Below are 15,471 nucleotides of genomic sequence, written 5' to 3' on the forward strand. Positions count from 1 at the left end.
AGAGGGAGAGAGGAAGAGAGAGGTTTTCACAGTGGTGATTATTAAGAGCTCAGTGCTTTGGGATATAATGGTATGTAGTCCACTAAAAGTCAACTAACACTTCCATCTTCAGTGTCAAAGAATAAGCCAAAAAAGAAACCATTATGAAGCAGGTGCTTGCTCATTCTTTGACCCTGAAGATGGAGGCAATATGTTCCTCCAAAGCAGTGGCTGACTTTCCATGGACTACATGGTGTTATGTCTCAGAAGACAGAACTCTTCCTGCTTATGGCAGCTCTATCTGTTAGCTCTGAAAAATAAATGCACTTACAATTCTGACAAAAAAAAATCCCTTGAGAAGCACCCACTTGGAAGAACAGGAACAGTATTAGAATAGATCTTCAGGGAAATACCTTGATCTGATGTGAACAGCAACTACAACTTTTCTATGTCTACAAATGGCTTATACAGGATGGGAGAAGCTGGAATTTCAACACAGAGTCACTGAGTGGACTGAAATATCCTCAATTTAAAGTATATCCATATATTTATTATTATTATTATTATTATTATTATTAGAGGGGGTGAAGCTGGAATTTCAACACAGAGTCACTGAGTGGACTGAAATATCCTCAATTTAAAGTATATCCATATCATTATTATTATTATTAGAGGGGGTGGGTTTCCCCATGCACCACGACCAGTTGTTGATCTATTGTACGTCCCTCTTTGATATTCTACCAGTCTCCATACCCTACCGGTACTGGTGCGTGCTATCAGCCCCGTTGAGCCAACAAGGTCGGCCCTCGGTACCTTGATACTTCCCCCATCTAGAGAGGCATTGGAAACTACTTGGGCGGGAAACTGTTGCTTAATTTAGCTCAGAGGTCTCCTAGAGACATGAGGTTCTTTTACGTGCCGTAAATCTACGACAAGGGACACACGGCTTAAAGTCCCTACCAGAGGACTTGTTCCCTGAATTTTTCCGCCCTTAAAAATTCCACGACCTCCGCCGGGTTTGAAACCGCGTATCTTGAGTCATGAGGTGGGAACGTTACCCCTAGACTATGGAGGCCGCTTAAGTTTATCCACATAACAAATATGAGAGAACTATAAATTTATAACTTACCAAGTAAACTCTGGCTCTCAGAATTGTGCAAGTGCGGGTCGAATCCTTCGTATGCGCCAACATTCCATGATCTCTCACTTGGAAACAAGGTGACCATATAAAGACACTGGAGAACCAATTCTACAATGCTGAAGCCATAGGAAATATATACAAATTTTGATAAATCTGGCAAAGGAACACCATGGTATAGTAATATATGAGAACGCAAGGAAATTGCAGAAAGAGCAAAACTTAAGGTCCACAGCACACACAAAGAAAAAGGTCCTCGTAATGATGTTCCTGAATGATGTCTCAAAGCTAGGATAAATCCAAGATGTACAAACCAGGTTACTCCTTCAACAACAGCCAAAAAATAGTCTACTGGCTGTAGAGAACCTGGACTTAATGCTATTGCAGTGCAGATTCTTGCTGCAGCAGCTACTGCCATGAGAAGAGTTGCCAGGGCTCGCAGTCCTAACACCTGTAATTGTTTTCGGCTACGAACAATCCACTGGGTCTGTTTACCACAGTAATATGCAGAAATTGTTCCTATCAACATAAATACAGGCACTTGTAGGCATAGTTCTTGAAAGCAGATTCCAACATCATGGCCCTTCACAGACCACAATGTCAATCCACCAGGACCGCACATATCTTCCCAGTTCCAATGAAGCCAACTACCACTTGGAGCTGTCATTTTCAGTTAAAAACTACCTGCAACAAACCAACATGTAGGCATAAGTATAGCTTCAAAAGTATGATTAGCATAACCCTTATTCATCTCACTGGATTTTTTCAATTGATCTAATCCTTCCAGCCACATTATGGCCCTGGGGTTCACTCAGCCTCTAACAGACATGAGTACCAGGAATTAATTAAATAATTTTCCTGGGGAGTCAAGCGTGGCCGCCGCGTAAGGCTGACAACCTTACCGCCATCTTTAAGCCGATTGTCTAGATAATGTGGGACCCTCAATGTCGCACAACCCTATGGGCCTTCACGGCCTGGTACAGGGATAGCTTTACTATACTTTACTTTTAACCCTTATTCATCTGCATATAAATTAAACACATTGATGTAAGTTTTGAGTCTTCCTAGAGTGACTGTTCAGACTGTGGTCTCCTCAGTTGACACCATGTAATCTTGCAACTAGATCAATCCTGCAGATGGAGACCTTGGAAACGCCTGAATCCACCCACAAGACCATGTAATGTTATAACCGACAGCACTACAGTATAAACAAAGTAACAGTTCACTCATTCTTCAGACATTTAGCAACAATTTCTAAACCAAAGACAGCAATCTTCTGGAATGTGGGCCTATAGTTGTGTGTAATGGATTGGTTGATTTATACTGTTTACTCAACTGCTATGGTATATGTTCACTACTTGGTCATCAATCCACCATCCCTCCAAAAAAAAAAAACTCACAGAACTTATCACTAAACCAACATAAACATGATAGTGGCATTCCATCCAGACCAGATATAATGGCTACATTGCCATATCATAGTTGTCTGAGCATCATTTGAAACAAAAAAACACACATACACTGAATGTGAGGATATCACTTGGAAGTCCATGCTTCTGTGTTTGTGCAAGCCAGCATATACATATGAACACACATCAACAAATGTTGGACCCATTCACCAGCCAGACAAAAATTCTACTAGTCAGATATTTCTCCATATGAGAAATCGCGCTTACATAATGTACAAGAAATACAACACTGTCTCCTGTATCATACTGTGGGCTGCAAAGGAGAATGCTGCAAACATATGTATAGCCTCCCGCCTCCAAAAGCCAAGCTCACCTTCAAGTGGTGCACCCTGTTAACATAGATGAGGAAATGGCGACCCAGTACTGGCAGAATAACCAAATCAACTTTTTAAGCAAGGAAGGAAATGTTCTTGCTTATGCCATACAAAAACTACATGGCCGATAACAGTGTTGTTGGGGCCAGTGTCAGGGCCTTTGGTTGCAGCCCCACCAGTACATTCGGAGTCAGTGGGCTATTAACCCACTACTCTTAAATGCATTTTATTAACAAAACATTGACAAGGAAAAGCCGGACTGCATAAGGAAAAATGACCTTTGGCCTGAAATGTAGAACAAGAATTGGTTTGTTGAATGTCAGAACATTGCCCAGAGTGGAAATAAGGTGCGAGCCGGTCCAGGTGTACTACCAATTTTCTCGACCTAGGGTTCTTCTGGATTCTGTATACCACGTCATTTATCCTGGTTACTACTTTGTATGGACCTTCCCACAAGGATTGAAGTTTAGGTGATTCCCCTTTCCTGTGCGCTGGGCGATAAAGCCCACAGGAAAGGGAAATCACCTGAACTTCAATCCTCATGGGAAGGTCCTTACAAAGTAGTAACAAGTCTGAAGAGAAATGGAAAATTGTACATTAGACATCCTAGGCATGAGTGAAGTTAGATGGGGCAGTTTCAGAGAAATGGCCACCCAAAATGGATTTACTTTTCTGTATTCAGAAAGTAATGACAATGAAGGACCTGTTTGCCCTGGTGGGGTAGGACTTTTACTTAGTAAAATTGCAAAAAGGAGTCTCACTGAATGGTATCCAATCTATGAAAGAATTTTAACGACATATACAAAATGCAACACTTATCCAATGTTATGCCCCAACTGAAGGAACAAAAATTGACAAAAACACAGGCATTTTATTCACAATTATCTAGAGATGTCATGGACAGTAATAAGAGGGATATAAAAATTGTGATGGGAGATGTAATGCCAAAGTTGGAACTGAAAATGAAGTACTGGAACATGTAATGGGAAGACGTGGAACAGATGGAATAAATGAAAATGGTAAACTAAGCTATTACAGCTCCCCTCTCCATAAAGAATACTATTCATATTCAGGAAGTTCAGTCTTGACACCATATAACTTATTCCAGACAACCTTCACAAAAGTCTTTCTGGATTTGAAAATGATAAGAATATTAAGTTGTGTCAGTTCTGTTGTTTATGTGTGACAAGATGGAAGAAGGGCCAGATAAATAACAAAGGATTTGGAGCAATTCTGAGAAAACCTGTTTCATTCAGCTTAGTCCAAAAAAAAAAAAGCTATCCCTGTAACAGGCAGTGAAGGCCCATAGGGTTGTGAGACATCAAGGCTCCCACATCTTCTCTCGACAATCGGCTCACAGATGGCAGTAAGGCTGTCAGCCTTACATGCTGGCCACCCTTTACTCCCCAAGATTTCTGGTACTCATTTCTGTTAGAGGCTGAGTCAACCACAGGACCATAGTGTGGCTGGAAGAATTGAAAAAAAAAAAAAAATCCACCTCATTGGGACTCAAACCCTTGACCTTCCAGCTTGTAGCATAGTGCCTCAACCAACTATGCTACTGTGTGCCTCCAATTTAGTCCACTAAACATAATGTATGAGCAGTGGGATAATGTAACAAAAACTGTTTATACACAGAAAAGGAACCAGTACTGTAACTGTGTGACTTTTGGTCTTCACAGTAATGACTACGCACACTGTCATGTTCTCAGACATTATCTTGCATAGTCTGATATAAGTTTATTGATGCCATTAAACATCTAGCAGACTACAGGACATAATGCTTCAAACATTCTGTTGCATAGTGAGCTATTTTGTTTTGCACAAGCATCTGAAGCAGTTAAGGACTCTTAAGACATTAATGGCCTGCTCACACTTCAAAGATTTCTTCAAATTGGGTAAACAACTTCAATGCCAACATTAAATATAAATTAACTATGTAACTGAAAAAAAAAATAAGAGGAAATACATATCTCTATCACACAAAAAGCACAGCTATGACTGGATTCCCAGAAGAGGTACTGGGACTTAACTGATTTACTGTAATAACCAGAATGGCTCCTGGGGTTCAACCATCCTCTTACTCAAGGACACTGGGGCGCCCTCACATTGGGTAAAGGCAGCTACCGTGAAATTTGCTACTAATCTTCACATAGTTCTGAGGCTATAACTGCCTCTACATCTTTATGGCTTTGTATTCTGATATCAGAAAACTTTCTCTTATCTTACCTACAGTGAAACACAATTCTTCTCTCCTCTGATAATTCAAGAGTATAAACCAAAACAGAACCCCTTAAAAACAGTAATGAATTCTACCCAAAGATATTTACCCGATACCACCAAAAAACACAGACTTATTTATCTTTTTGTAACATTATAGTTGCTGATGTTTGAATGTCAATATCACAGTGTTATTGCTAGTAAAGCCTCTAAAATGTCATTCCAATTTTTAGTACCAACGACAGGTTTGGTAGGAATGTTCAACTTCGTCTGAAATTCGTTCATTATATTTGTGTCACATAAAAAATCTGTCGTAATTTACCAGTGTGATAATCAGTAAACACGAATGACTATCTCTAGTAAGCCCATCTGTAAGAGTATAAGTATGTATCTCATAAATTAAAACTTAAAATTAAAATTAATAATAGTAATAATAATAATAATAAATACCTTCAATGCTGCTAGTTATTCAGCCTGGCTGTACTGTCACCTGACAACTGGTTTATCTTCTTAACCTAACCTTAACTGCACTACATCATATGATGATCAAACGCAATGAGTAACGCAGAACAGTGTGCTGACATGTACTCCACATGCTTGTGCCTTATACTGTACTCATCAGCAAAAAAATGTACAGCAAAGATATCTAGTTCGGCTAGTGTTTTTTCTGCAACGTTCATACAGTTACTACCATTTACGCTGCCACACTTTTTTCTAATTCGGCAAAACGCCTTATTCCCAGCAAGAAGTTACATACCCGCTTAATAGGCTTAAGAGTGCGATCTGATTGGACCTAATTGCGACTGCGAAATTACGTTATTCATTTGTTATAGCGTTTCAAATATGGCATGGGAGTATGAAATTTCTTGTAAAGTTTCTTAATATATTCCATGTATTTGTTTTGTGATCGATTATTTATAACTGAAATGCATATGGTATTAATTGTAATTCATTTACTATGGAAGTGCAGATTGGACAGCTTTTGATGTTTTAAATTTTAACTGAGAATATAGTATTGAGCGGTATTGAGCCATTGAGGTTATATTCTTGTTTCAGTATGTTGAAATACGATTACAGGTTTGGTGGATGAAGTTCATGTAAAGAATGGACCGAATGGACTGTGATAAGGGTATTGACCTGTGTGCTTCTGAGGCAGAAACAGTTTCCCATGCCACGGAGATTTGCGAGGATATAAAAACTGGTACCTTACCATTTCCCATGGAAGAAGATTCCCACTCCAAAACATCAATTCAGAACATAATGCTAGATCACTTGGCGAACAGCAAAGTAGCATATTTTAAAAGCCAGCAAGTAGGGGAACCTGAATTGAGTTGTGAACAAAAGCGACAGATTGCCAAAGATATTTTGATACGTAACCCAGGGCAGTTCCTTTCAAGATTTGGAAAATTTTTACAGGCACAGCATCTTGATTATTTTACCGAATCAGATAATTATGAAGTTACTTTTCATTTGAAACAGTTACGACGGTTTCACTGCAAAAGCACAAATGAGGTAAGGCACTTGGAATGGCTATTGGTTACAAACTTAAGAAACTGGCTTTCCTTGCTGTACCTTATTTTCATGAGACATGAATGTCACTCAGGATATAAAGATGTCAGATATAAATGTCCCAATAAATGTGTAGACATTTTAATGCTGCATTCTTATATAAACTGCATTATTTGCAAAGTAACTCATTTTACTCTATAGGCAAATTTGTCGAGCGTGTGAGGGGCTCAAATGTTAAGAGTTAATAAATGGTCTGTGTGCTTGTATTACATGTTGTTGAGACTTGCTTGTAAGTGCTAGTATGTATGACATCCATGTTATGAATTTTAATATGTTATAATGAAACTGTATTGATGATATGGCTGACCAATGTGCATGGAATGGCAAGATGTGAATTTGACAGTGGTTTCTCCATGGTCTATATGTGTTGTCTGGACAACTTGTGCTGTCTGCGTGAGGCCTGATTATATATTTTATTGGACCAAGGATGTGTGATGTGTAGTCATGAATTTGTAATGTGTGACATGTTTTATATCAAGCCCTACAGGAAGACAATTGGATCCATGAATGTAAATGTAAATGTAAATGTAAATGTAAATGTAAATGTAAATGTAAATGTAAATGTAAATGTACCATTTCACTTACATAGATGACTCTGAAAATAATAATTTATACAGTAATCACATATTGATCCATGTTAGGTGGGTCCCTTGTCACCACGGCATGGCATGTCCTCAGGTAGCAGATGGAAGAGATGCCCTCCAGTTTTGAAGGGAAGCTGCAAATATATTGAATAAGCAGTCGTGGACAGCCAACAAATGGTGATCCTCCAGCTTGGGGGTTGGGCGTGGGGCTAACAACTCTTCACATCTCCTGATGGGAGATACACGATCAAATAGACCATATTTTGATAGACAGGAGATGGCATTCAAGTATACTTGATGTCCGATCATTCAGGGCAGCAGATTGTGATACTGACCACTACCTGGTGGTGGCAAAGGTTAGGGAAAGATTGGCAGTGAGCAAACAAACAACACACACAGTTTATATGGAGAGGTTCAATCTCAAGAAATTAAATGAGGTAGAGGGTAAAGAGCAGTGTTGTGTTGATATCTCAAATAGGTTTGCGGCTTTGGAGAACTTGGACACTGAGGTGGATGTTAATAAAGCTTGGGAAACTATGAGAACATAAAAATGTCTGCCAAAGGGAGTCTAAGTTATTGTGAACCGAAGAAGCATAAGCCATGGTTCCATGAAGGATGCTCAAAATTATTAGATCAAAGAAAGCAGGCCAAATTGCAATGGTTACAGGATCCAAGCGAGTTAAATGGGGATAATCTGAACAATATAAGATGTGAAACCAGCATGCATTTCAGGAACAAAAAGAGGAAATATCTGAAAGACAAAATTGATGAGCTTGCAATGAACAGTAAGAACAAGAACATTAGAGACCTGTATAGAGGAATAAATGACTTTAAGAGGGGTTACCAGCCTAGCAGTAACTTAGTGAAGGATGAGAATGGTGATCTGCTTGCAGATTCCTACAACATTTTGAATAGGTGGAGGAACTACTTCTCTCATTTATTGAATGTACAGAGGGTCAGTGATGTTAGGCAGACAGAAATCCATACAGCTGAGCCGTTAGTATGTAATCCTAGCCCTTCTGAGGTTGAAATTGTTGTTGCAAAATTGAAACTGTATAAATCACCAGGTAGTGATCAAATTCTGGCAGAACTTATTCAAGCAGAAGGTGAAATATTACATGCTAAGATCCACAATCTAATTACTTCTATTTGGCATAAGGAAAAATTGCCTGATCAGTGGAAGGAGTCTACTATTGTACCAGTTCACAAGAAGGGTGATAAAACTGACTGTAGTAACTATCAGGGGATATCACTGCTATCAACTTCATACAAAATTTTATCCAATATTCTTCTCTCAAGGTTAAGTCCATATATAGATCAAATTATTGGGAATCATCAGTGTGGGTTTCGACATAACAGATCAACTACAGATCAGATCTTTTGCATTCGTCAGATATTGGAAAAAAAATGGGAGTACAATGAAACAGTACATCAGCTAATCATAGACTTCAAGAAAGCCTATGATTCAGTTAGGAAGGAATTACTTTAAATATTCTGATAGAATTTGTGATAACCATGAAACTAGTTAGGTTGATTAAAACGTGTTTAAACGAAATGTATAGTAAAGTCCGTGTATGTAAATATTTGTCTGATAAATTTCTTATCCAGAATGGTCTAAAACAAGGAGATGCTTTATCGTAACTGCTTTCCAACTTTGCTTTAGAATATGCAATTAGGAAGGTCCAGGGAAACCAGGTGGGACTGAAATTAAACAGGACACATAAGCTGTTGGCCTATGCTGATGATGTGACTCTCCTGGGTGATAATGTACGTAGATACCATAAAGAAAAACACACTAACTTTAATTGACGCAAGTACAGAGGTTGGTCTAGAAGTAAACACAGAGNGGACACATCAGCTGTTGGCCTATACCAATGATGTGAATCTACTGGGTGATAATGTAGATACCATAAAGANTGTATGGGTGTGAAACTTGGTGTCTGACATTAAGGGAGAAACATAGACTGAGGGTGTTTGAGAAAAGGGTGTTGAGGAGAATATTTGGACTGAAGAGAGATCAAGTGACAGGAGGTTGGAGAAAACTGCATAATGAGGAGCTTCATAACTTGTACTCTTCTCCAAGTATAATTAGAATGATCAAGTCAAGGAGGATGAGGTGGGCAGGGCATATAGCATGTAGGGGAGCCAAGGAATATGTATAGGATACGAAAACCAGAAGGAAAGAGACCACTGGGAAGACCAAGGCATAGGTGGGTGGACAATATAATAATGTCTGCCACAGCTTCTGTTCATGAATGCCATGCAATTGAAATAAAATATCCAGGTACCATACAGGAAATCAATGCCCTCAATATGTATAAATTTAAAAGATAAAGTTTCCCAGAAGATGTGTGCACTAAAGCTTCACACCCTCTTACCCTCAGATTAAGAGGCACATTCCCACCAGATAAGAAGCCGGATGATCCATTCCCAATGTGGTGGGAAAGGTAAAATTCCCAGCCATGGCTAGGGTTTGAATTCCAGTTGTACAGGCTCTAGGCAATCACTTTATTGACTGAGCTATCTTACATCATTCTAGATATCATTATAGAAGGTACTGTAAATTCAGTGCTCATAATTAATCATATATTTCTAGATAGATGTCAAAAATCGGCGCTTTGAAGCATTAAAAAAGTTGGTGAAAGAGGGAATTTACTTTAGTGAGAAGGAGATGAAGCAGAGGAACCCACTCTTGTATCAGCAGTTGGTTGGGCAGTATCTCACAGAAACAGAAGTTGAAGACAGAAGGAATGCAGACATGAAAGATATCAAGTATGTCTAATGAATTATAGTTAAAGGTGTATAATCTTTATGTATGAAAGGGTACTGAATTAAGCAAGAATATAACATTTAGCTGTTCTTAGGAAAGAGATTTTTATGTTCCCATTATTTACATAGTCATAATCAGTCTTCTTTTTATAGAAAGAAAGGTGCCAAGAATCAAATGTAACTAATGTCTGCATGAAGGGCAATATTTTGAATGTCTTTTGACAGAAAGTAGTACAGAGTTATAATCTTCATAACCACTGCTGTGAGAACATCAGATCCTACAGAAAGCTGTACCTTTAAAATGTAAGGAAAGGGCAGTGTTAATTTTCATGCGTGAGAGCCTCCAACATGGCTGAGTCTTTATTGTACAGTACTTAATTTAAAGTCAGTTATGTATTTGCATCTTTTCTTGTCTTCTGATTCTTTATATTATTGTGATGTATAAAAATAAGGAACCTGTATGTTATGCTATTGTGTACTACCAGAAAACTATTCTTTATTCCATTTGTCCATCCATTAACTTCTATCGCAGACTGCCTTATGTACTGGAAACCAAGAAAGTGCCCCAAGTCATGGACTTCAGACAAAGTACAAACCCTAAGTATAGCAATGAAGATTATTGTCCTCTGGGATGTGACTACGTTTAGTCTGGCAGACTATGATGATTAGGGTGTCACATCCCAGAGGATGGCAGGTTTCATAGTCTGGTCATGAGAACCTCAGATTTCATTAAGTATGGCAGATGGTTTTGACCGCCTCTGTGGTCTCATTGTCAGAGGTCCTTGGTTCGATTCCTGGGGCTACCAGATTTTCTGAGAAGTAGTGGGTCTGGAACAGGGTCCACTCAGTCCCATGTGGATAATTGAGGAACTATTTCAAGGAAATAGCGGCTCCACTATAGAAAACCGACATTAATGGCTGTGGGGATCTGTTGCGCTGACCACGCGACACCCTCTATCCGCAAAAGTTGGCACTAACTTCGTCGACAAGCAACGGTTGCTTGGTCAGTATAGTTCGCTTGATGACTACAAGCCATGGAGTTTTTATGACAGATGGTTTTTGGCATAAGAATACTGATATTCTTGTTGCTCTGTGTTAGCACAATGATTAGAATGTTTAGTCCCTCAGTAAAATTTTCCTGGTTATGTAAGAAATCCTATCAGAGAGAACAGATATATAAAATAATATTAGCTTTTGAGTTCATTTCATTTGTGTTAATTTTATGATATGATTGGAGTACATCATAAAAATAAAATAATTTGGATAGGCATACAGTTTTAATAAGACTGTAGTACCTTAACACTTAATATGAAGTAATGCCAACTTTGAACTCCTATAATTCTTCCCTAGAAATTTTAGAAAGAAATTTAAACAATTTCTGAGAATTTAAACATAAAATAATAATATGACTTTATCCAGAAGGTACATATCAAATCAGATTCTACAACAAATAGAGGAAGGGACCACTGATGGAGAAACAGATAATTTGGACATATCACATTGTGTAATTAAGCCATGTTTTAAGGGGTGGTTCAGTCTCTTTTCAGGATAAGAAAAGCTTATTCTCAACAGCTGCTAGATAAAGCTAGTTCTTATCACTGCAGATTTGTTGTATTTCTGAGCATTAAAACATGTTTTCCTGTAAATATGTGTTTTTCAATAAATTTGAGTTCTGATCCTTTTAATATTTAGATAAACTTCATATTTACATATTTTGTTCCTGTCTCACAGAAAGTACTGTACTGTTCTATACTTGGCTTCAAGGCTCTGTTGAGAATGCTAGCTGGGCACAGTGGGTAGTGACAACACACGCTTATGCTCCTGCACATTTCCCCAGCTACTATAGGTGCAAAGTTTAGTCCAAACTATCTCCATTACAGAGACCCACTAATTCATGCTGTTTGTTTTGAAAATAATGTCAGATGCATAAATACACTTTTATGGGGAAAAATCCAAAGCTTTTAACATTAAATCAAGTGTCACTATAGTTGCCACTGCGCCTTAAAGGGTTAAGACCTTTTGAAACATTAAATATTGAAAATTAAATGATAATTCTACATTATCAGATAGTGCCAGTTTTGTATGTACTGGCACCTTTAATTTGAAATACTTAAAAAGTTCTATTAATGGCACCGTCCTTGTCCATGCTGCTTCATGTAAGTGGCAGCAAGTCCTTGTGTTGCAGTGTTATCTTATTTTTGGGATGTTCTTTGGTGTAAAGTTATAAGTAAAAAGAACGTAAAGCTATCCGTGTAACAGGCCACGGAGACTCATAGGGTTGTGAGATGTTGAGGGTCCCACATTATCTAGACAATCAGCTCACAGATGATGGTAAGGCTGTCAGCCTTACGTGCCAGTTGCGTGTTCAATGAGGTCATTGGATTTTTTTCAACTGACCTAATCCTTCCAGCTGCACTATGGNAGCCGATCCCAGGGCCATAGTGCATCTGGAAGGATTAGGTAAATTGAAAAAATCCACCTCATCGGTACTTGATCCCTCAACCTTCCGGCTTGTAGCATAGTGTCTCAACCAACTACTCTACCATGTGCCTCCATACATTTTTAAGTAAAGTGCATTACTTGATCAAAGAAATATGCAGGAGTCAAAGATACAATCTCTTTATGACAGGATTAAGTACTAGCTCGATCTAAGACTGAAATTTGAAATACCACAGAGACATGGTATGGATTCAGCAGATCAGCTGATCAGGCCTTGGAGACTGCTAATGAGCAGTAGGTTAAAGAACTCCTATACTCCCTCTGTTAAGTTCACCAAAATTCCTTTATTTCATTGTATTCTGTTTAGTTTAAGAAATTATGAAAACTTAATATGGCTGTTTTGCCTACAGTTCTTGGGTGAATCTGCTGTTGGCACAGATTGAAAGAGACCAGATGCTGTGCTTGAGAAAACAGCAGGAGGATGACGAGGATGGCGCAGTGGAAGAGATGGACACAAGTGATGAAGAGGAAGCAGAGGATGATGATTATGAAGATGAAAATAGTGAAAGTGAACACAGAACTGAAAGTGGATCTTGCGATGATCAAGAGAATCATGATGAAGGAAGTGGAAGTTGTTCATCTTCGACTAGGAAAAGAAAATACGTATATATGTCAGGAAAAGAGAAGGATTTGCTGAGAGAAGAATTTGTTAGTAACATGTATCGCAGTTTTTTGGAAGGAAGGGATGAAGAATTTGACTACAGGTTAGTTTTTTGGAAATATATTGATATTCATATGACTGTTCAACCAGCAAAGTGGATGGTGAAAATTCCACATATGAAAATGAAAATGTATATCTTGAAACAGCAGTGGGATTTCCTAGCACCGATCCTCCATTTATTTTTACATTATGCAGTACAAATAACAGTATATAAATCTAATTTTTACTACATCTAAAGGTTATTATAATATAATAATAAATGTCTTTATGGGGCACTAAAATTATATATATGTTAGCCCCCAACCTGGAGGACCACCCCGTGTCAGCTGTTCACAACTGCTTATGCAGTATGTTTGAAGGTACCCCAGTATGGTAGAAGTCTTTCATTTTCCTTGTGGATACAAATGGCTCACTGCAGTAAAGTCAGTGATGGGACTGGCATTTCATAGCTTTTGCCATTATTGAGAGAATTAACTTACACTAATTAGATCATCAGCATTAAGACAAAGTGGGCATGTGGAACATATGGAACAAATGCACACAAAATTTTAGTTGGAAAATTGCAAGGTGAGAGCCCATTTGGGATACAGTTTTTAGTAGATAATTAGTGTTATTGAAATAGGATGTGATGACATGAACTGTAACTGAGTCAACACAGGGTTCTTATAAGGAAGTGTGCAGAAGGTGATGGACCGCCTCTGTGGTCTAGTGGCCAGAGGTCCCGAGTTTGATTCCCTGTGCTACCAGATTTTCTGAGAAGTAGTGGGTCTGGTATGGGGTCCACTTAGCCTCATGAGGATAACTGAGGAGCTCTTTCAAGGAAATAGTGGCTCCGGTCTAGAAAACCGAGATTAACGGCCGTGGGGATCCATTGCACCGGTGGTACAATAGGCCAGAAGTGGCCACAGTAGAAAGGACTTACTCCCACCCCAGTAGCAATAAAAAGAAATCCATTGCACTGACCATGCGACACCCTGTATCCACTAAATTTGGCACTAATTTCACCGACAAGCGGCGGTCGCTCAGTCGGTATAGTTTGCTTGCAGACTACAGGCCATGGAATTTGTTTTTTTTGTTTGTAGAGGATGATGTTGTCAGACCTTAATTTCTAATCCTGTTTGTCTCCATTTGTGTTTCCAGTCAGGTAGACTTGAATCCAGAATATGAGTGCCTGGCACTGAGATCACAAGATGAAGAAGAGAAGTATTTTGATTCTGAAACCCCTGAGCTTGTTGCCATTGAACAGGAATCTGATGAAGAAGAAGATGAATTAGATGTATATATGAAGAACTTGAAACCTGATTCCACTCCTAGCGATTTAGCAGAAAATTTCAGTATCATGCTGTAGATGTTTATATTACAGTGTAATATGTATTTCCTCTGTTTTTCCTGCTTCCTACTCCACTTTTTAAGCTCTAAACAACAACAAAGTCAGCAATTCAAAGGTAATACAAGAAGATCCTTAGACCTTAAACTCTAAAATCTGTTGTATAGTACTGTGAACTACAAAATATATAATAGCCCAGTAGCTTAAGGGTATAATTTAACTGACAGGTTCAGTAATACTAATACTGAAATCACCCGGTGATCTTAATCCTGAATGTTTTGTTGTTGCATCACATTCTTACAACCCATTTTAAGATTATTCAATATTATCCTCACATCTCCTTTGGCTGTTATGTTTATTCCTTGCAGAATTCTGTACACACCTCATTTGCTGATCTGGCTGTTGTCCAGCTCATTGCAATTTCTTTGTCTTTTTGAGTACATAAACAAACCTATATTTGTGACATGTAAATCCATTGCTAGATAACTGCTTGTTGAAACATGTCTCCGAGGTTATGACAGAGACATGGATTCCTGGGCAACAGGTACAGAAAAGTTTCCATTACAACCACTAAGTAAAGAGTGTTCACACAGCAATGAAAGACACAAGACACATTTTGATGACAACTGCAAAAACAAAGTGTATGGTTGCAGGAGTGTTCCATATCTAGTTGGTGTAAACTACCTTAGGTCAAGAGAATTGACCAGAGAGGGAATACAGAAGAGAAGAGAAGACGGGCTAGTGAAGAGATAGACTGGAGAGTCCTACTGAGTAGTACAAGCCCAGTCTGAGAACAAGACAGAGGAGAGGAGTCTGGGTACAGACCTGCTCACTGAATTCATAAAAGGATCATCTAAGAGTGGAAGTTGTTGAAGACGCTACTTTATGTGTTATTGTGCCAGTAACCTTTCAAAGTGTTATAATTATTTGTAGTTATGACTG

General features: G+C 38.6%; 2 protein-coding genes across 7 annotated transcripts in view; one reads left to right on the forward strand and one right to left on the reverse strand.

The window, feature by feature from the left end:
- Nucleotides 1-5,650, reverse strand: part of LOC111862070 (multidrug resistance-associated protein 7) — a 58,011-nt gene extending 52,361 nt beyond the window's left edge. For all 3 annotated transcript variants that reach the window (XM_023847146.2, XM_023847145.2, XM_023847144.2), the window contains exons 1-2: nucleotides 5,571-5,650; nucleotides 1,109-1,801 (exon numbers count right to left, since the gene is read on the reverse strand). In XM_023847146.2, the coding sequence (XP_023702914.1) occupies nucleotides 1,109-1,784 (676 nt within the window). In that variant the 5' untranslated portion in view covers nucleotides 1,785-1,801; nucleotides 5,571-5,650. The remainder of the gene's footprint in view (nucleotides 1-1,108; nucleotides 1,802-5,570) is intronic.
- A 246-nt stretch (nucleotides 5,651-5,896) lies between these two features.
- On the forward strand, nucleotides 5,897-15,251 carry LOC111862071 (coiled-coil domain-containing protein 97). 4 transcript variants are annotated; one of them, XM_023847150.2, is made up of 5 exons: nucleotides 5,897-5,974; nucleotides 6,198-6,632; nucleotides 9,870-10,045; nucleotides 12,892-13,245; nucleotides 14,343-15,251. In XM_023847150.2, exons 2-5 carry the CDS (start codon nucleotides 6,225-6,227, stop codon nucleotides 14,548-14,550), a joined length of 1,146 nt encoding a protein of 381 aa, XP_023702918.1. In that variant the 5' UTR covers nucleotides 5,897-5,974; nucleotides 6,198-6,224; the 3' UTR covers nucleotides 14,551-15,251. The 4 variants fall into 4 exon arrangements, with proteins under 4 accessions (XP_023702918.1, XP_023702917.1, XP_033606429.1 ...); XM_023847149.2 differs by having other exon boundaries at nucleotides 5,909-5,988; XM_033750538.1 differs by having other exon boundaries at nucleotides 5,955-5,988; nucleotides 6,177-6,632.
- Nucleotides 15,252-15,471: the final 220 nt, after the last annotated feature.

Source organism: Cryptotermes secundus, unplaced genomic scaffold (genome assembly GCF_002891405.2).
Source record: "Cryptotermes secundus unplaced genomic scaffold, Csec_1.0 scaffold400, whole genome shotgun sequence".
In the NCBI taxonomy this organism is placed as follows: domain Eukaryota; kingdom Metazoa; phylum Arthropoda; class Insecta; order Blattodea; family Kalotermitidae; genus Cryptotermes; species Cryptotermes secundus.